Source organism: Linepithema humile, chromosome 2, assembly GCF_040581485.1.
Source record: "Linepithema humile isolate Giens D197 chromosome 2, Lhum_UNIL_v1.0, whole genome shotgun sequence".
Lineage (NCBI taxonomy): Eukaryota > Metazoa > Arthropoda > Insecta > Hymenoptera > Formicidae > Linepithema > Linepithema humile.
Window position 1 is genome coordinate 14,927,900 of NC_090129.1, and position 21,940 is coordinate 14,949,839.

At 40.3% G+C, this 21,940-nt stretch overlaps 3 protein-coding genes across 3 annotated transcripts; all 3 read right to left on the bottom strand.

Annotated features, from left to right (window-relative positions):
* Positions 1 to 3,125: 3,125 nt before the first annotated feature.
* LOC136998034 (uncharacterized) lies at positions 3,126 to 3,769 on the bottom strand. The gene has a single exon (XM_067349885.1). It carries the CDS (start codon positions 3,759 to 3,761, stop codon positions 3,186 to 3,188), a length of 576 nt encoding a protein of 191 aa, XP_067205986.1. The 5' UTR covers positions 3,762 to 3,769; the 3' UTR covers positions 3,126 to 3,185.
* A 48-nt stretch (positions 3,770 to 3,817) lies between these two features.
* On the bottom strand, positions 3,818 to 5,051 carry LOC136997880 (uncharacterized). The gene is made up of 2 exons (XM_067349278.1): positions 3,890 to 5,051; positions 3,818 to 3,843 (listed from the first exon to the last, which is right to left on the bottom strand). Exons 1-2 carry the CDS (start codon positions 5,049 to 5,051, stop codon positions 3,818 to 3,820), a joined length of 1,188 nt encoding a protein of 395 aa, XP_067205379.1.
* A 603-nt stretch (positions 5,052 to 5,654) lies between these two features.
* Positions 5,655 to 7,469, bottom strand: LOC136997988 (uncharacterized). Its single transcript, XM_067349677.1, has one exon. It carries the CDS (start codon positions 6,892 to 6,894, stop codon positions 5,821 to 5,823), a length of 1,074 nt encoding a protein of 357 aa, XP_067205778.1. The 5' UTR covers positions 6,895 to 7,469; the 3' UTR covers positions 5,655 to 5,820.
* Positions 7,470 to 21,940: the final 14,471 nt, after the last annotated feature.

Sequence of the window (21,940 nt, forward strand, 5' to 3'; positions counted from 1 at the left end):
TCTTCGACGATATAGCGTGCGACAAGCAGAATGCGATACGCGAGTACTTTGCTATGGGTCGACATTCGAAGGTCGATTGTTTTTATCTGTGCCAAACGTATGCAAAAATACCGAAACATCTCGTGCGCGACAACGCGAATTTACTCGTAATATTCAAGCAGGATGGAACAAACCTTAAGCATGTCTACAACGATCATGTGAATACGGACATGACGTACGAAGATTTCGGTAATTGTGTCACGCATGTTGGCAGCACAAGTACGGATTTTTTGTGATAGACAAGGATAGTACGATTAACGATGGACGATACAGACGTGGTTTTAACGAGTTTGCGGTACCGCGGAATGGTTAGTTGTTCTCGAGACGTTGACGATGACGCTCGACATGAAAGATATCGACGAGAGGGAGAAGATCGCGAAGGAAATCGCTCGTACGAGCGAGTCGATTCGCAAGAAGCATCGGACGTTGAAGACGGGTAGAGTGGAGCAAGAGGTGCAATTGGAGAAACGGTTGAAACCGATCGTAGAGCCGTTGAAACGAATCGTCGAGAACATCAAGGGTGACGATGATTCGGTTGACGATCTCGAGATTAAAAACGAACCGGACATCAAACGAAAGCGAACAAGCTCTGAGAAGAAGAAAATCAAGCGTACCTCGTTGACGACACCGATACAGACCCCATTGACGTCACCGATACAAGCCTCGACTCCGTTCCAGCCGCAAAAATTGGTGTTTGAAGCGCCGACATATTTACCGACCGAAAACGTGTTCGAAACCACGGACCCGTCTTTCGTAACATCCGTGAGACAGACGATGCAAACGTCCGATGGTCGGGAAGCTCTGTACGGCCAAATGGGTCCGCTGGGTCAAGAGTACATCGAGGAGTTCTTGAGCGGTGACAAGAAGAGAGGGATCGACAACGTGTACGGTGTATACTTCAACGATGCGGGAACGTTTCTCGGAGACAAGGTCTTCGACATTGATAGAGACGACAATGTGATCGTGGACGGTGTGAAATACGCTGGCACACCCGGCCTGTTTGAATTAATATTCAAAAGACTTTCCGACGATACGCTGTGTACGGAGGATGACAAACAAAAGTACAAGAGCATACTATTCGCTACTAACGCTCACAGACGCGGTCATAACGCGCATTTACCTGTTTTGGGAAACAAAGGATACAAATACAAACATATCATCACACCTCTAATATCTAAGAAAGGTGGAGGTGCTGCACATCTCGACAGGAGAGGTGTGGGTCGCACGTTACCCAAGTGTAACGTACCACAGACCATGACTGTGACCGACAACGCGGTCGATTACGTGCACTGGGATGATCCGAACGAATTGGTGGATCGCCTTCGATTGCTGGACGCCTCCCGTCAGGCGGGAAACAACGCGCACGACAACGAGTTTCTCTCGATTATCGAGGAACTGCGCGAAGCTGGTCTGATTATAAATTGATCACAGCTTTTCAACTATCGCCAGTATTGCTCGTGTGATGCTACAGGAATGTCTATCAACAAATTCGGACTACAGTTAGGAGGAAGCGACAGGGTGACGAGACAGAGCGGCGGAGTCTCGAAGAATTACGTGCGCGAAAATTGTCTCTGCAAGGATGGTGAGGTTTTCAACGCCAAGTCACGCGTAATCAGACATCTCGCCGACCCTGAAGCGGACACCGACGCCGTCAACAAGCTGCATCTGGATCATCACCTCAAGCTTATGAGCGATCGTGAGAATCGAAATCGCTCTGTGAAAATTTTAAGCGAGAAGTACTTTCGAGACTCGAAGATTCGGAGAATACCGAGCGGACCTGGAAGAGAGACCACGACGATTACATCGAGACCAGATACGTGGCATTGGAACGACAGATTCACGATCTGAGAGGTCTCCTCGACGAGAGTGTAGCGCGACTCGATGGAAAACTCGTCGATCGCGAGCGAGAGACGAAGAGTCTTGTCGAGCGAGAGATTCACAATCTTCGTAAAGCTGTGAGAACAAATTTCATCGAATACTACGATGAGGCGATGAAGAAGAAGCAAAACGAATCGCAATGAGCGAGAAGGAAGCGGTGAGCCTGGAGAGGAGATCGCTCGTCGACGAGCTCCACGCACCGGCGAGAAGAAACTTTACGCGTAGGCCAGTCGTCGTGAAAAGATACGACGATTTGTGGCAGGCTGACATTGTCGAGATGAGACCGTACTCGCGATCCAACAGCGGCTGCAATTACATTCTAACCGTTATCGATGTGTTGAGCAAGTACGCGTGGGCTATACCCTTAAAGACCAAAGGTGGAATCGAAACGTCCAAAGCATTTTCCGCGATATTTAGGGAGAGAATTCCGAAAAATTTGCAGACCGACCATGGAAAAGAATTTTACAACAGAGATTTCCAAAATCTTGTCAAGAAACACGGCATCAATCATTATTCGACATACTCGGTTATGAAGGTTTCGGTGGTGGAACGATTCAATCGCACGTTGAAGAACGAAATGTGGAAGTTTTTCACGCTCACGGGATCGTACAGGTGGATCGACGATTTACCGCGATTGGTTTCGGAATACAACGGTCGTAAACATCGTACGATCGGTATGCGCCCGATCGATGTCACTCCCGAGATCGCAAAGGGACTCTTGAGCACCGTGTACGGTAATATAAAAATTGCCGCGCCGGCGAAATTCAGGGTGGGCGATTCGGTGCGCGTGAGCAAATTCAAAACTGTATTCGAGAAAGGATACACACCGAATTGGTCGACGGAGGTGTTTAAGATCGCCACGGTGCAACGTACCAATCCTGTGACGTATCTGATTAAAGATTATCGCGGAGATCCGGTCGCGGGAGGCTTTTACGAGCACGAATTGCTCAAGACCGCACAACCCGACGTTTATCTCGTGGAGAAGGTGTTGCGCGGAAAGGACGACAAGGTGTTTGTAAAGTGGTTGGGATTCGACAATTCGCACAACTCTTGGATAAATAAAGACGATGTATTGTAATAAACTATATTTATTGTACAATAAACAATTATACATATATATACAATGGTGTTCTTTATTACTACAATATATACATTTAAAACTAACAACGATAATAATACATAAAATATTAAATTATACATAAATATTAACACTAGTGTATAAACAATATAAATAATATAATGTATAAACTATATACAACATAATAATACTACAATTGTATCTTGTAATGTCCCCACGGTAGAGTGTCGGTGGAACCGGATACGACGTGCCGCTTATCGTCGTACGGACTGAGCGCGAGCTTCGACTCCGACACGGTGTACACCTCGTGCAACTTTGAGCGGATGCACGATTGACGCCGCGTCAGCTCGATTTCGTCGTTGAGACACCGAGTGTAATCGTCGAACGTTATCGTTCTCACGACTACGTTTTTCATAACGCCTTTAACTTTTTTGACATCTTTTTGTCCGGTGACTCTCAACGCGTACATCTTCGCTCTCAGTCCGACAAATTCCGTCATGATCGCGCCGTTGTTCTCGTCTTTCATCAGACCGGGTACTTTCTTGTTGGCGCACGGCATACCGTAAGCGTTGTCCTCGGAGTAGTCGCTCGTGTCGAATTTGGATATATCGCGTTTCATATCCCGATACGCGTCCTCGCAGTGCAGAAAGTATATCAGACTGTGGGTATCGATATACATAATTTTGCAATTGTCGCGATAGAGAGGCGCCATGTACTCGTAGTGAAACTCGTACAAGCAGGTTTTGGATATGTCGAGGATGCACATACCCACGTAGATCGGCTTGTCGAATTTCACTTCGAGTTTTCGCAACTCTACGGCGACTAGATCCTCCGAGAACACGCTTCGGCTGTGGAAATTCGGTTTCGCGATCATAGCCTCCGCTCCGTACCGACCATCCCACTGTGTAACGAGCCGGACATCCGTGTGATTTCGCACATTCTCCATGGTTTTGCCGAAAACCGCGTTGTTCATCAATTTGTATAAATTTTTCTCGAATTCATTACTCGCGAGTGTCCGAAACTGCGTATTTAGTTCTATGTATCCGCGGAGCCACGGAGATTGCGCGAATTGCAGTACGCGGTGAATCTTTGCAATTCGCAGGCCGTGTCGCACGCATTGCTGCAGATTACGGTAGTGGATGACATAACGCTGCTTATCGCACAGCGTGGCGAGTAACTTGATCTCCCGCTTGCCGGGCGGCTTATCGCGCGTCGGGCAGAACGGTAGGTCGGAGTGCGCGTCGTGAAGATTCACCGGATACTCGAGATCGACTTCCAGCACATAACCGGTAGCCGAATCGGATGCAACGGACATTACGTCAAAGCTCGCGACATCATCGACCCATCGAAATTTGGCATAGGGCAACGGTTGACACATTGCCCAGCCGTACAAGTTGTTTACATCATAGTACATTAGGTACGATGACGGTTCCGATGGATCGTACGATGGCATGTATTTGTTGTTGGCGGCGGCGTATCGGTTGGAGCATTGGCTGAGACCGCCGCGTATACCGCGCTCGACAAACAGCACCATATCGATGTCTGTGAGCAACTCGAACTTGATGCCCGTGTACTTCAACATATTGTCCCACGTGTACTCCGGTAATGTGTAATACTGAGCGGGATCTAAACCGTAACTCTTTATACACGTGTTTCGGAAATTTTCGAAAATATCCGCCAACAAAAGAACGTCTGTTTTCAAATACAAATCGCTGTATTGACCTAGATCTTCGATTGAAAATGTTTGCCAGACGTTTGTCGCGTGCGCGTAATCGCTCTCGGATACCGTTTCTCCGGTGAGTGAGCTGTAAAATGATTCGCGCGATGGCAGGCTTGTGTCCCGGAGCTTGTCGACGCTGTCGACGTACTCGTAGGGAAACACACCTTTCCGAGTAAGCAAATTGAAATGTTCCGCGGATAAATGATTGAATTCCGATCGTGAAATTTTTAATTCATCTACAGTTAAATATGATGCCAATTTGTCGAGACTTGTACTGAGAAATTTAAACGAATCAATAAACCGTAATTTTATACACAATTTTGATTTTTGATCCATGGTATCTTTAACATTTTTTGTAAAAGAAATGTATCGCTCTTTCGTCAGCGGTAACAATTCGACGTTGCCTTCAAAGGCATTGGCAACGTCTTTAATAATGAAATGCGCGTCGTAACCGGATAAATTGTGAAATATCACCGGGATAACGTGGGAGTCTTTGTAATTTAGATTGCACGACGAGTGCGCGGCACCGCGTTAACGCCCGGTGAGATGACAATGATCGCGCACCCGCGTATCGTCCGGTGTAAACGGTTTCTCGCACACGTGGCACATCGCGGTGCTACGGAATTTTTCCGATTCCTCCCGCGTAAGATCCGCCATGGGGACGACGGTGGTGAGGATCGCTTTCACACGGCGCGCCAAATCGTGAAGTTCGTTGACGAACCACGTTACGCAATCCTCACCGCGATACGACTTAAAACTAGATAAAGAATTATCGTACGTGCAACTTACATAAAATCCTACGCTAAAGGCTCTGTGATGTTGATAGGCGTAAGTAGTACCGTCCTGATCCTCCTTTTTCTCGAGCGTACATTCGAGATCGGCGTACACTACGAACGGGAGCCGCTCCTTCCAACTATAGTGGTGAAACGTCAACCACTTTTTGTCCTCGCTGGAGAGAACGACGGCGCAATCGTTTATCTTGCCGCAGTCGATGCTGTGCGCCGATAATTTCTCCTGTGTATAAAAGTAGTGTAGACACCTGTAATAATTTGTATGATTAATACTGTGAATAAAGTTTCAAATTATTCTATAAATGTGTTTTTACTTACCGATCGCAAATGTACTTTTTACATTTGTGCATGCTCAGTTGTGAGCTCACCAACCGCGGCAGGTTCTTTATGCACGCAAAGTGTGCATCGTTGTTTTTACGCACGTAGAGCAGGTTGACGTGCTTCTCCTTTTCGTTGTCGGCGAGCCGCAGAGGGATGATTTTTGAGTCTTCGGTGGTGAAGACGTTGACGGAGATGGTGTTGAGTTTCTCAAATTTTGTTATTTGTGGAAGCGTCATGGGGAACTCGATATCGCACAGGTTGAGCACCGTCGAGTAATGTGGGTATTCGATTGTTCTGTCTGAATTTTTTTTCGCAGGATACAAGGCTGCTACCACCGCCCACGCAAAGCACGCATTATCATTTGATTTAACATTGACTACCGCCTTTTTCAGCATAATTTTCCGCGGTAACTCGATGTGGCATCCCGCGCGCAGAGGATTGAACTTGTTGACGTTTATCATTAGGTTCAGGATACGTGACAACGCCCATCCGCTGTCGCGTTCCTGAAACTCCTCCAGGGATGTCAAGATGGCGTCAACTACATGCCTCGTGTACCATTCTTGTAGATCAGATGTTGGAAAGAGCTCGCAGTTCTTCGTGGCGATGGTCTTCACGGCAGTCTTGGCGCCTGCGGTGAATTCCCCGTTGAACGCGGTGTTGATTTTAACGTTCCCATGCTCCGCCATGACGCTCCGGATTCGCTCAATAACCGTATTTTTTACATTTTCGAAAAATTCACGAGGATCGATGTATTCGTGATTGACAACCACACCCGTCAGCACACGGTTCTTAAACGCCGTCTCGATCTCCTTCCACGTGTAGCCCTTCTTCTCGTATCCGCCGTGTCCGGCACCGACGGGTACAAAACGCTCGTGTAGAGCGTCCCTCACACCCTCCAGACGCGCGATTTGCGCCACCAGAGAGTTGACTACTCCGGTGCGTTGTCTCTTGCGACATTGTTCCTTGAGAGAATCGAGGTACTCGTTGCACTCGTAGTCCCATGGAAGGAACTCTCCCGTCGTTTTGATATTCGCTGCTCGTACGGTAAGATCGCGCTCCTTCTCCATTGCGAATGATTTTGAAGATTCATATTTTTCTCACTCGCTTTATATACCCGTTTGTTGCACACGACACTAACTATAAGCATAACGATGGCTCATGTTTGTATTAACAATCCTTATCTTTTCTCTTCCGGGAATTATTGTAATATGATATCCCCACCACTCCGAATTTACCCCCTCTCCTCCAAACATGTTGACGCAATTTAAACAGGCGCTCTACTTTGATGCGCGCGTTGTAGGATAAGTCGGTATAGCGGATAAGATGGCACGGAAAAATAATAAAAAATTTTAATTACAGTTGAAATAATATTTATTAATATGTATTGTTACAACTCCGCAAAAACCTGAGTCACCAGTTCACAATCAATTATATTATTCTTATCGAATAAATCGCTTTTGCGAATCGCCACGTGATCGGGGTCCTTCGCATTCCTCGCGATTTCTGAAAAGTGTGCGAACTTGACATCAACCGTACCGGTGATGTTGTTCAACGAATGATTGATACAGTCTACGCAATATTCAAGTGCAAACATGTTACACACGGTTCGGTTTGACATGATTAAACATAATGCTGATGTTGTCAGGCGCATTACTTTTAGGTTGTTCATTTTTTTCAAAACTTAACGTGCAGTGTCCAACGGTCTGAGACGGTGCTTCGTCCGCATCATTCTTAAAGAAGCTGGCGATGATGCTCCGTTGATTCATGAGTTCTTTCCATACGTCGTATGATAGACGTAGCTCCTTGCCATGGTTGTCACCGAGAGCGATTTCCACACGGCTCGGCGTTGAGACGTTGATTCCGATGTCGAGATATTTGTAACTGGTTTTTGTCAACGGGTATCTTCTAACCAAGATCCTAGATGATTCTTTTTCCATCTTTGACATATTACTTTTTTGTTTTCTGTGAAAAAATAAATTGTTAGTTTAAAAGTATAACAATTAAGTTTAAAGATGTGGCTAAAGAAACAACATACTCGTTGGGTAATTGCAGCTTCTTTGCACTCTGCTGTTCGTTGATCTGATTATTCACGGTTGACATGGTGCAAAACATCGTTGCTAGTAAACGTCACAGCGAACTAGTGATTTTCTCAATGATTTTAAACGACTGATGGTTCCTATTCTTTTTCACTTGCTTTATATACCCGCTTGTTGCACACAAAATTGATTAAAACTATCAATGGTTTATATTTGTATTAACAATCCTTATCACACCCTCTAAGAAACGGCGCTCAAATGCTGCCTCTTTGTTCTAAAATACAGCGATGACGCAATCCGTAAATCTGCACGAACCTGCATACTATAAACATAATGATTCTGACAACATGGCGCTCTACTTTGATGCGTAGAAAAAAAAACCTGCACCAATAAACAGTTCTCTTTCCAATAAACAATCCTTATCTTTTCCGGGAATCCTTATCTTGCGATTTGTATTAACAATCCTTATCTTCCGGGAATTATTGTAATCTGATACCCCCACCACTCCACATTTACCCCCTCTCCTCCAAAAACGAAGACGTCATTACCCCCTCCACTGTTATCCGATACCCCTCTTCCCCTCTTCACCCGCGCACCCCCTCAGATCCCTGAGTTAGAACCCCCATAGTATAACTACTGTATTTCTTAGTTAAAAAATCAGACGGATCACACCGCTTTATTCTCAATTTAAAGAAAGTAAACGAATTTATCGAAACTACCCATTTCAAGTTAGATTTACGTACGGCAATAAAATTAATATTTCCGGGAGATTTTATGGCTTCAATCAACCTTGAGGATGCATATTATGTAGTACCGATACATAAAGACAGTCGAAAGTACTTGCGTTTTCAATTTCTAGATACAATGTTCGAATTTGCTTGCTTACCATTTGGACTTTGTACAGCCCCCTTTGTTTTTACAAAGCTATTGAAACCAGTTGCAAAAATTCTACAGAGTAGAGGCTTATCCTCAGTCATCTATTTAGATGACTTTCTATGCATAGGAAGCACCTTAGAAGAATGTAGAATTAACGTCTTTGAAACACGAGAATTGTTATCTCGATTAGGTTTCATAATAAATAATAGAAAGAGTCAACTTGTTCCATCAACAAGATGTAAATTCTTAGGTTTTGTCATCGATTCTGTTAAATATTATATAGAGCTGACAGAACAAAAAAGAACAAATTTACGTAACATGTTAACCAAATTCATGTCACAAAAGACTTGTTTAATTAGTGATCTAGCACAATTAATTGGTAAACTAGTCGCAGCTTGTCCAGCCATAGAATATGGCTTATTATACACAAGACTTTTAGAAAGAGAAAAACTACTGGCTCTTATTATCAACGATTATAATTACGATAAGACTATAATAATCTCCCAGCACCTTCTTTCGGAACTAGATTGGTGGAGAGCCAGTCTAAAAAATTCAATTAACTCGATTAAATCGGGTAATTTTTAAATGGTAATTTACACTGATGCATTTACAACCGGGGAGCTGTGAATGGTAACGAGAGGATACATGGTTTTTGGAATGAATCTGAAAAAAGGAAGCATATAAACTATTTAGAACTTCTGACGGTATATCTGGCCTTATGTAAATTAGCGATAGATGTTAGGAATTATCAGATTCTTTTACGAATAGACAATACCACAGCAATATCTTACATTAACAAAATGGGAGGCGTTAGATATATGAAATATAATTTTCTAGCTCGAAAAATTTGGAAATGGGCCGAGGACAAGAATATTTTTTTATTTGCGTCCTATATAGCTTCCAAAGACAATGTAGAGGCAGACACTCTATCACGATTAAAAAATAACGATGGAGAATGGGAACTAGCATCGTTTGCGTTTAAGGAAATAGTTACCAAGTTCGGCAGACCAGAAATAGATTTATTTGCTACAAATTTAAATAAAAAATGTAATAGATTCGCTTCCTGGTATCCGGAGCCCAATAGTGAACAAATTGATGCTTTTTACTTTCTCGTGGTCCGACTTAAACTTTTACGCTTTCCCCCCATTCATCCTGATATTAAGGACTCTAGTCAAAATAAAGCAAGATAAAGCCTGTGGTATCGTAGTGGTGCCTGATTGGCCAAATCAGCCATGGTATCCTCTCTTTACTAGTCTATTAATATCTGACCCGATTTTGTTTAATGCACATCCTAATCTGCTTTTATCATCAAGCAGGTTGTCACAGCATCCCAGGGCACAACATCTCCGTTTAACCCCTTGCCGTGCCATTTAGCTCGACGAAACTCGGGTCCAAGTGTTAGGCGTCAACGCGTGGTAAACAGATCAGACTGATGCGCGAGAAAGGTCACAATACGAGCCGAAATGTAAATGCCTCTGATATAGACACTTTGCACAATACTGCTGTTGTGAAAATAAACTGTAATACCTTTTGTATTTATTATATATTTGAAATCGATTCATTACATTATAATTATTATACTATATTATATTTTGTAATCGATAACAGTTACAAAATTATATTTCACGAATTCAATAGAACAGTTTAACAGTTTAACAGAAATCCTTGCATCTTCAACTGTGGGTTTGTTCCAAAGAAAGTAATAATATCACGGCTAAAAATAAAACTTTAATTGTAATAAATATTCACCTTGAATCAATATCTAATAAGAAAATACTAACAAGTCTAAAAATCCTCTTTGGTATGATACTTCCTAAAACACTCTGGCAGATGTAAAGCTACTTCACATTTCGCACACTCCCACTTCGTTTCGCTTCGTATTTTATGCTTAGAACAAACTTTGCACGTCCTTGTTGGGTGCTTTTTTCGAGCCGTCGCATTGATAGTTTTTGGGAAATGAGCCCAATATTGTGCTTGAAGTCGAAGAGGTTCAATTGATGTAGATTTTCCACGCGTTTTGTAATCCGGTAATCGGACATTTTGTAAAATTGTTTCTGCTATATTTACTCGGTATTGACCATAACTCTCCTTTTTTCGACCGTGTATAATTTTATGCATAATATAGGTATTCAACAGGGCCATATCTGACATGTAAAAGAAAAGCTTTCGGTATCCTTTGATGGCTTTTCTCATGATTGGGAAACAGGATAACAGCTGATCTTGATAATCCACTGCACCCATACCTTTGTTATATTCCATGATACAATTAGGTTTCACTACTTTCTGTAATTTTTTATCACATTGCTCAACCATCTCTACACTTTCGTGTTTCGTTGATATCATATATACGTCGCGCTTGTCTTTCCATCTTAGAGCTATCAAATTATTGCAGCTCCTCCATACACATTCTCCTTTTTTCAAAACAGGCTTTTGAATATCCCGTGGCATATTTTTTCTATTTTTACGTACTGTCCCGATAACATTTGTCCTTTTCTGGTTTAATTCTAAAAAAAGTTCGGGTGAAGAATACCAGTTATCAAGGAACAAAGTATATCCCTTGTTTATTATTGATTTTGACAAATCCATCACAACGTTCTGCGACGCACTATCATTTACATTAATTTTGTCCTGGCCGGTATATATTTTGAATTTATAACAGAATCCGGAATTTGCCTCGCACAATTTATAAATTTTTAATCCAAATCGAGCTCTTTTTGACGGATTGTATTGTTTGTATGCTAAACGCCCTTTATATTTCATCAGGGATTCGTCTATGCTGATATATTCACTGGGTGTGTAAATTTCTTCAAATTTTTTATTCCAGAGGTTGATGATAGGTCTTACCTTTCGAAGTCGGTCATTTCTATTAGAAGTTTCATTATTAGAGAAGTGTAGAAATCTCGAAATTTGCCTAAATCTCTTAAATGGCATTGTTTTTCGAAATATTGGCGTTTCTATTACTGCTCTTGTAGTCCAATACTGTTGTATATTTGATTTTCTCACTTGACTCATCAAAATACATAATGCATAGTAGGCCTTTATTTCGTCCAAGGTAACAGGATACCAATTGTCGTCCACTTTCCGTCTTTTACACTCGTCGTTCATTTCTTGGTATGCGAAGCGATTTGTTTCCGTAATAATTATATCCCACAGTTTGTTATCAAATATAATAGAAAATAGTTCTAATATTGTTGGATCCTTGTTTAAATTAGTAAGAACAGACGCCTTTATACCACGAGTCTCAGAATACGTCCAAACTATTGGTGTGTTTTTTTTCTCCTGCCAAATCCATGTTTGACGCGTCGTAACTTCCTCTTCACTACTATCTTCTATAATCATAGGCCTTAGACGTTTTCTGGTTAGCGGAAGAACATCACTATCACCAGATTCATCATCACTGCTTTCATTTAAACCTCTTTTATTTTGCATTTTGTAAGGGTTTATTATTAAATTTCAATATAATAACATAAACTACTTTGTAACAGCAATTATGAGACTCGTGACTAACTCTGGTGGCGTACAGATAGAAACTAACATTCAATCACGACTCAGGCTCGTGATGTTTATGTTTGATCCGACTATCTGTACACGACCTCGGCTCGTGATATTTACGTTTGGCCCGACGATCTATTCACGAGCCTGGCTCGTCATATTCATGTTTGGGCCAAAATTTTCATCACGAGTCAGACTCGTTAAAGCACGGCAAGGGGTTAATTGCAAGGAGATTATCGGCAAAGCCTTTCTGAAAAAAGGTGTACCTCAAGAGTCATTAGAAATAATAGCATCGTTGGCAAATTCAACGATTAAACAATACGAATCATCTTTACGGCAGTGGAAAACATACTGTGAACGAAAAGACTTAAACCTTTTTGAACCAACGTGCGACAATGTGATACAGTTTTTAACGGAATGTTTTAGAACCGGTGCGTCATATGGCACATTAAATTCTCATAGGTCTGCGATCTCTTTAATCTCAGAAAATAAGATAGGGGAAGCTAGCTTAATCACTCGGTTCTTGAAGGGAGTTTTTAGATTAAAACCTGCACGTCCGAGGTATGCATTCACGTGGGATGCATCCATAGTACTTAGGCATTTAGAAACGCTTTCTCCTTTAAAAGATCTAAGTCTTAGAGTATTAACACAGAAGACTGCAATGTTATTAGCTTTATGTACAGCCCAGAGGGCACAAACGCTAACCAGTATTACTATTAATAATATTATTAAGTTACCAGGACGATTGGAAATTAGAGTTCCGGATATAATAAGAACGTCAGGACCTGGGAAGTTCCAGCCATTACTTATAATACCAGCCTTTATCGAAAAACCAGAACTATGTTTAATGCATTCAGTTATTAGATACCTAGAAGTTACAGCAAAGCTTAGAGGAAATATACAACAGCTCTTTATTACGACAAGAAAACCTTACAGAGCTATAAATACGCAGACCTTCAGTCAGTGGATCAAATCCGTTCTCCGAGAGCGCAAAATAGATACTTCTATTTTTTCGGCACACTCAACGCGACACACTTCCACTTCAAAAGCCTTTTGTAAAGGTATAAATTTGTCGATAATTAGAAAAACGGCGGGATGGTCAAAGAATTCCCAGGTCTTCGCTAATTTCTACAACCGTTCAATTACAGCCAATAATGATGTTTTTTCAAATACGATCTTAACTAAATAAAAAAAAAAAAAAAAAAAAAAAACTAAACTAAGAATGCTATATTAATAGAGATATATTTACAGATATATACAGGGTGCGTCAGCTAAATTCGGACAAAATTAAATTAGAATTCCTTGCTACGTGTGAATTTAAGAACAAATGATTGTTAATGTTCGCGTTAGTCAAATGTTTGTGTAAAATGTGTATAACCTTTAAAATGTCCGAGTTAATAAAATCAAGTGCGGAATACAATCGAAGAGCGGCGATAATTGAAGCGCTTCGCGCCGGACGTTCGCCGATCGAAATTATTTGGTTCTTCAAGTACTCGAGATCGACAAAAGTGAATCGAAGGAACGACCGTTGGCTCGCCCGTGATCCCGAGGATGTCCCCATAATAGGCAGGACGAAGTTTCCAGCCAATATTCACGTCTTAAGCGTCGTCTCTAATGAGGGTGATGTCATGCCGCCGTATTTCTTTAAAAAGGGAGAAACCATCACGAAGGAGGTTTACCTCCGGATTTTGAGGACTGTAAAGCCATGGATGGAAACTACGGCCTCCGGGAGGCCGTACATTTTTCAACAAGACGGTGCACCGGCTCACACAAGCCAATTAGTGCAAAATTGGCTTAACGATAACGTGGATGCGTTTTGGTCCAAGGAATTCTGGCCTCCTAATAGTCCGGATTTAAATCCCCTAGATTATTATGTTTGGGGCGTTATTGAAAGATTGTCTAACAAGTCCAGGCACCCCAATGTGGCAACTCTTCAAGCCGTTATTAAAGCAGCATTCGTTGATTTAGACAAGGAGCAGTTGAAAAGAGCGTGCTCGCGCTTCAGGCAAAGGATTGAAGCAGTGATCGCAGCAAACGGGGGTTATATAGAATAATTGTACTCAGAGAGGATCCCTTAAGCAACGTACAAAAAAATATTTCATAATTTCAAGTTTTTTCTGAGTCTAAAGAGTGTTTTAATAAACAATTTGTTTTGTCCGGATTTAGCTGACGCATCCTGTATATATTGATTGAATTGTCTTCAGTATACAGTTTGCGTTATAAGTATATATATACATATATTTTGTGTTGCCTTAAGTTATACGCTTATAATTACTTCTATAATTAGAAAAAATTTTATTAATAATATAAATACGTATGTATGTGTATGCAGGAATATATATATATATATATATATATTCAACATTGAAATAAATTGATTCTTAAAGTAGAGATTTTTAGCTTCATTTCCATATTTTATAGAACTTTCTATCTTTATTATTTACGAAGTTATCGTCAGTTGAAATTTGATGAATTTTTCCCACATTTTCAGTGTACCGCTTTTTTTTCGGGTGAGTGTATATATATATATATATATATATATATATGTATATATATATATATATACACTCACCCGAAAAAAAAGCGGTACACTGAAAATGTGGGAAAAATTCATCAAATTTCAACTGACGATAACTTCGTAAATAATAAAGATAGAAAGTTCTATAAAATATGGAAATGAAGCTAAAAATCTCTACTTTAAGAATCAATTTATTTCAATGTTGCAAAATAAATTTATTGAAAATGGCGGATGACAAAGCGCGAGCATGCAAAATTGAAAAATAATGGTTCGAGTTTGCGACGGTGCACGGTATAAACAAAAAATTGTAGCTTATTGGGATCAAAAGCGTACGAAAGTACAGAGTCTCCTCTTTAAAATGCTTTTTTATGCATCTCGATACGATAATTTTTCGCCGAGAGATTCGCATTTGAAGAAAAAGGCAGATTCTTACTTCAAATGCGAATCTCTCAGCGAAAAATCATCGTATCGAGATGCATAAAAAAGCATTTTAAAGAGGAGACTCTGTACTTTCGTACGCTTTATGATCCCAATAAGCTACAATTTTTTGTTTATACCGTGCACCAAATGGAAACTCGAACCATTATTTTTCAATCAATTGTTTTGCATCCGAAGGAGATGTCTGCAGATCTTTTGTGATTTCTCCGCCCTGACTTTTTGTTTATGCTCGACCGCACATTGCGAGAAGAGTGCTTGATTTCTCTTGATCTTTTTCTTTCGAGACGCGTTACTTATTCGTACGACTTCGTCAAAGTAAACAATAATTAATCTTTTCGCATTGAAATTATTGGTCAATTATGGCGACGATAAGTCCTGAAAAAGCTGCTCAAGTTGTAGCGTTAATTGAAGATGGGAGAAGTCGAAGGTACGTTGCTGAGGCACTTGATTTATCAGTGTCAACCGTGCAACGTGCTTATGCTAGGTACTTGGAGACTAATTCTGTCCAAAGAAGACCTGGTTCGGGACGTCCTCGTTGTACGAATGAAAACGATGACCGATTTATTGTTTTAAATTCATTAAGAGACAGACATCGAACGGCTGTTCAAATTCGAAACAATTTAAGAGATGTCCGCGAATGTAATGTATCCGTTGACACTATTCGAAACAGATTAGCGGAACACGGTCTTTTTCCGCGCAGGCCAGCAAATGTACCTTCGCTTATGCGTCGCCATCGCGTAACTCGACTCAATTTTGCTGTCGAGCATGCAGGCTGGACATATGCAGAATGGAGTACCGTTCTTTTTAGCGACGAATCTCGTTTTTGTCTGTATTCTTCAGACGGACGAGAACGAGTATACCGTCGCGTTGGAGAACGATTTGCAGACTGTACTGTAAGTGAGAGGCCTAGAAGTAAGAATCTGCCTTTTTCTTCAAATGCGAATCTCTCGGCGAAAAATCATCGTATCAAGATGCATAAAAAAGCATTTTAAAGAGGAGACTCTGTACTTTCGTACGCTTTTGATCCCAATAAGCTACAATTTTTTGTTTATACCGTGCACCGTCGCAAACTCAAACCATTATTTTTCAATTTTGCATGCTCGCGCTTTGTCATCCGCCATTTTCAATAAATTTATTTTGCAACATTGAAATAAATTGATTCTTAAAGTAGAGATTTTTAGCTTCATTTCCATATTTTATAGAACTTTCTATCTTTATTATTTACGAAGTTATCGTCAGTTGAAATTTGATGAATTTTTCCCACATTTTCAGTGTACCGCTTTTTTTTCGGGTGAGTGTATATATATATATGTATATATATGTATGTGTATGTGTGTACATGTAGAGCTATACCAATACTGTTCCTTAAAATTGCCATCTCTAAACAACTACATGTGTAATCTCGAGAACGAGGCTTGAAGTATAGTTGTACGATCAAACGAATTTACCTGTAAGTGAAGTTCGATCGTGATTATACAAAAAGCCTCGTTCGAAAAGATTACACCCCCCTCCCTAACAAGTTTCTTGTTTTTTCTACCCATATCCCTCTTTATAAAAGCAATTTTAAGACTACAAACTCTAAAAAATAAAGCAGCGATATCACGTGGCGCGCGGGACGGCGCAGCAGGGGCGCCGCCACCGGCGCACTTTTCTCACTCTAAATGTGTGGTTGATTAGTATAAAGAAAGGAAACTACATGTGTAATCTCTTCGAACGAGGCTTTTCGTATAATCACGATCGAACTTCACTTACAGGTAAGTTCGTTTGATCGTACAATTATGTTTCTTTTGTTAAAGAACTGATTTTTTTCAGGGGATTCAGATATTCAAATTAGGGTGACAGGAGCTCTACTCCTTCTTCTTTTTATATTTTCTCATACTTTTGTAGAAAGGACATGGAAACCGACAAGATTAGATATTGCAGACTCCTTCATCGCTAGAGTTTGTAGTGAAACAGACGTAAAGGATTACATTGAGCATCGACGTAAATCACTGTCCAAAACTAAAAAGTCAGTTAAAATCCCTTCTTCTGTACAACCGTATATTTTGGCAGTAGGTTTAACTTGGGAGAATATTAGTCATGTATATATTATTGTGGACCAAATCTTGTATACGTGTGAATCTATAATTGAAGCGACAGAATTATATTTTGAATTATTTCATGCTTATTACTCTGATTATCCCGCGGAATGTAAACATGTGTGGCAATTAATCCAACAAGGATTTTATAAATTGTTTCTTAAGGATCATGATTTACAGAGGCAAACAATTACTAAGGCTTTAGCTGATATTGACATTGAATTAAATGCTACAGAAGAATCAGTACCAAAAAAGTTAAAAAAATAATTCAGATATTTTTAATTTTTTTTTGTCTACTGTGATACCTTGACAAATTTTCTTGTTTTCTTTTTTTGCCACATTTGCTTACTTTTTCTTATTTTTGCAAATTTAAGAAGCAATTGTGAGATTTTTAAATTTGTTTTTTAAAACTAGTAAGAATTACTATTTAGTATATTTCGATTACTTTCTATTTAGTATATTTCGATTACTTTAATTATTATTTTGTTTCATTATTGCTGTAACTTTTCGCATCATGTTAACGTGCTACTATTGTTCAGTTAAATTTAAAGTAATTTCAGAATTATTTTATCATTACCATACTTGTTCCAAATTCTCTTTTTCAACATCTTCACGTATTCGGTGTGGAGAATTTGGATGTTTTCGGATTTTCGATTCATTGCCATGTCTTCGAATGCATTTGAAAAGAACATATGGTGCGATAAATAAAATTATTTCAGTAACAGATGCCATTATATTCGATACTGGTGAAGCTGTAAATGCATTAATTTATCCTGAAACAAATAATGTATCAACTAATACTTCCAGACTGAAAATGAGAATTTGGAATAAAGAAATTTTTAAAAACGATGAAATCAATTTTGAAGAAGCAGCAGCTTTAGATAATGATAATAATCAGACTGCAAAAAGCATCCTTGTCCGTGACTTGGCTCTAATGTTAGTTCACTTTTATCTGATCTTGTTGTTCCTAGGAAAACTGCACAATTTTTAGTTAAAAGTTTATCAGAGTTTTTGACTATTTCGTTAACGTTAGCTCTGCAAAAATGGTACAACACGCGTGAAGATGGTATAATCGACATTGATAATATTTTGCAGATAATTAGAGATTCAGTATCCAATTTTTCAAGTGAATATAGGAGAAATCAATATTATAAAACAATTGGTACTTTGATATTTCCTCAAGAATATCCTATTGCACTTGAAAATGTTGAATTTTCTAGGGGTTTAAGAAGACGAATTACAGGTACAGGACAATTTATCCCACTTCGACATGTTTTACATCGATTTTTATCAATTCCTGTTGTCTACTGCTATTGAAAAGTATATAGATGACTGTATGCATTCCTCTTCAATTGTTAACATTATTCGTACGTCTACTTGGTTACAAATTAAACAATTTGAAAACGCTAATGAAAAAATTTATCCTTTATTCATTTATTATGATGAATTCGAAACAGGAAACCCGTTATCGAGCCATGCAGGAATACATAAATTAGGAGCAGTGTATACTTCAATAGCATGTTTACCTCCAAATTTAACTTCTCAAGTAAAGTACATTTTTCTTTTTGCTTTATTTCATTATTCCGATCGTTTAACTAAAACTAATAATCAAGCGGCTTTCCAACCAGTTATTAATGAACTAAATTATTTATCAAGAGTGGGAATTTCTTTAGATATTCCAGAATTTCGGGAAGTTATTAAATTTAAATTGGGAGCAATACTAGGAGACAACTTAGGGCTTCATTCTATACTTGGATTTGTAGAAAGCTTTAATACTAAATATCCATGCCGAGTTTGCAGAGCTAACAAAGAACAAGTGAAATAAATGTATTCTGAAGATATTTCCTTATTACGAAATGAAGAAAATTACGTAGCTGATGTAAATAGCAAAAATTCTAGTGAAACAGGTGTCAGATATAAAGCTATTTGGTACGCGGTTGACGACTTCAATCTCTTTAAACACGTAGCCGTTGACACAATGGCATGACATTTTAGAAGGTGTTGGCAGTTACACAATGGTTTTAGTAATAAATTCTGTTACGTCCTGATAAAAGTAGAATTTTTTTTGTTGAACTCGGCGATAAACGTAAACGGGCCTGACCGCACGAGCCGAGCAGCACGTTTAGGACTTGCGACGGGTCAGCGACTAGAAGAGTCGTTTTTACTCCGTCGACAGGTCAACCGCTCGTTGGTTCTCTTTTTGGGTCAAGGAATTGAATTCCTTTTACCCGGGACGGAACCTTTGTGCGCTATTTGAGAGGGAAGATGTGAGGGGGTGACAAACGAAGAGGGTGATTAAATGAATAAGTACAAAAGTTTAATTTACTAAAGACTTAACATTTTAATTTAATTGAATTTTTAATTTGGATACAAAAAACTTAACTCTTAATCGCATGTGTTTATAATTTTATTTGTGTATTCTTTACAAATGTGTGTGTGTGTTATTCCTCCAGGGGAGAGGACTAGTTTTAGGAAGTCAAACCCTGTAAATACAGGGTGAGAAAAATGAGGAAGAGGCTCGACGTATTCTATGGTGGTGGCTTCGGAGTTGACGGATATGTTGTCGAACTCCAGATCGTTATGTGGGAATTTCTCCAGTTGAGTCTCTACTGGAGGAGGATGGAAACGGACAGGCGAAGGGGATCTATACTCCAGGAGCTCTTCAAGGATCGGAGAGATAGACCTGGGAGTAGGAAGTGGTGGAAGGTCAAATACGGGAAAGGGTTGAGAAGGTTGTTGAGAAGATTCTTGAGGAATCGATGGTAATACAGGAGGTGGGTCGGTTTGCATGTGTGTGGTTATACGAAAGTTATTGCATGACAAGTGTCGCCTAATTCTAACGGGTCTTACGGTGACCCTTGCCGCGTATCTAATATACGGAGGGAGAAATATGGCTAGGCGGAGAGCAAATGCCGAGAAGTCCGAACGGTTCCGACGATTGTTGGGTTGCAGTGAATGTTTAGTTCTCACTGATAAATTACACAAAATTTTTAACAAAATAGGGACGGAGCACATAATAGGAATAAAGAGAATACTAATGAGAGGAAAAATAAAAACAAATGAACTAACTTACTCGTTGCAGGGTAATTTCGGATCAGGTTGAATAGGTTCGGTGGTTCTAAGCGGGCGCCCCGTTGAGGGATGGTGTTGTATAGGCGTCGGACCCTTTTGTAAACGTGTGGGCATCCTGCTGCGGGATGATGTCGTCAGGGTGATGGACCCTCTACTTGAGATGCACCACTTGGTCGCGACAAAGTATCGACTAGTTTTACTTTTTTTTAATTCGCGGTCCGAACTACTCGAAAGACTGTGTGAAGAACTGTGCAAAAACTGCTTGAAGAACTGAGTAAATAATTGTGTATAATTGCTTCTGGAGTCACCAAAACACGGGTTTTTATACCCTTTCCTTGGGGTGGATCCATTTGGAAAATCTTAGGTTTTTGAAGCGGGGATCGAATAGGAATTAGTTTTGTTAGAAGATTTTTAATGTGGGGGAGGGTGGCGTCATTTTTAGCTAATAAGATTAGGTTTAGGTAATTAGGTTACTTGGAATGGGGGTAGGAAGAAAGGGGCCCTAACGAATAAGGAATAGCGCGTTTCGGATCCATATGTGATGGGAGTAGGTTTTTGAGGTGGCGTAATCCGGTTGGTGTTAATTAGTATGGTGGGGTGCATCTCAGATGAACTCTACCCCCCTCAAAAATAGGACCCTAGGAAGAAGAAGGAGTGGGGAACTCGGCGCCCCACCTCTACCCACGGATGACCGGTTTAGGGAGGGAGGGAGAGGGGAGTGTCAGACGGATGTTCCGTCGGCTCTCTCTCCTCCCCCCCCCCCGGACCGGAGGGGGGTTGATATAAGGACGAAGGTCCAAGCATCAATCCCACCCCCCATCAACATCGGGAGGGCGTGGGGGAGCAGAGGTGACCCTGCTTCCCCACATCAATGATTAAGGCCTAGTCATGGGCAGTCCGAGTGTAAAAACTCGGACGAATGGGGTCGCCGTCAGGGCGACAGACCGGGAGGGTTCAGGAAGTAATGCCACAGGCGGTTCCCCGGACCCTCCCAAATACGGTCAGCGTGGGTCACCGGTGGAGTTTTAGTGGGTATGCCCGGGAACTTCAATTCCCGGGAGACTCCCACATAACCCGTGGTCCTCCCCCGAGAATCACGGGTATTCATAAAGGATTTCTCTACCTTAAAAAAAAAAAGGTGGGGTGCATCTCAGTGTCTTAAGAGGATGCTGAATTTACACTTTCTTATCGATCGAGTTTCAATTTTGTAATTAACACGGCATTTTTTATTGCTTCAATAGAATTACAAATCCTCTTATGTGGTTAAAGTACATACTCTAATACATCGGCAAGCACTAGTTTTAAAACAAAAAAAAAAAAATTTGGAAATTTTACCGACAAGCTGTTGATGCATATAAATATTTATTTTTTATAAAAATTATACAGTTTGTACATGCAAAACGAGTGTACTGTCCGAAAAAGAATATATCAAAGATTAACAAAAAACCTTTCTCAAATTGAGTTCAGAGGTGTAATTTTAAAATGCCTCGCGAATTACAATTATGCAAAGGATGCGAGCAATATAGACGATAATAAGGTTAAAAAGAGCAGCAGATTAGTTCTCGGATTTTGGCATAGAGGCGCTATACAGTTCTCAGTGCTA

Coding starts and splice junctions, on each gene's coding strand:
- LOC136998034 (XM_067349885.1), bottom strand. CDS start 3,761: ATGTGCATCCTCGACATATCCAAAACCTGCTTGTACGAGTTTCACTAC.
- LOC136997880 (XM_067349278.1), bottom strand. CDS start 5,051: ATGGATCAAAAATCAAAATTGTGTATAAAATTACGGTTTATTGATTCG. Junction 3,844..3,889: donor GCTCGTTACACAGTGGGATG/GTCGGTACGGAG, acceptor GAATTTCCACAG/CCGAAGCGTGTTCTCGGAGG.
- LOC136997988 (XM_067349677.1), bottom strand. CDS start 6,894: ATGGAGAAGGAGCGCGATCTTACCGTACGAGCAGCGAATATCAAAACG.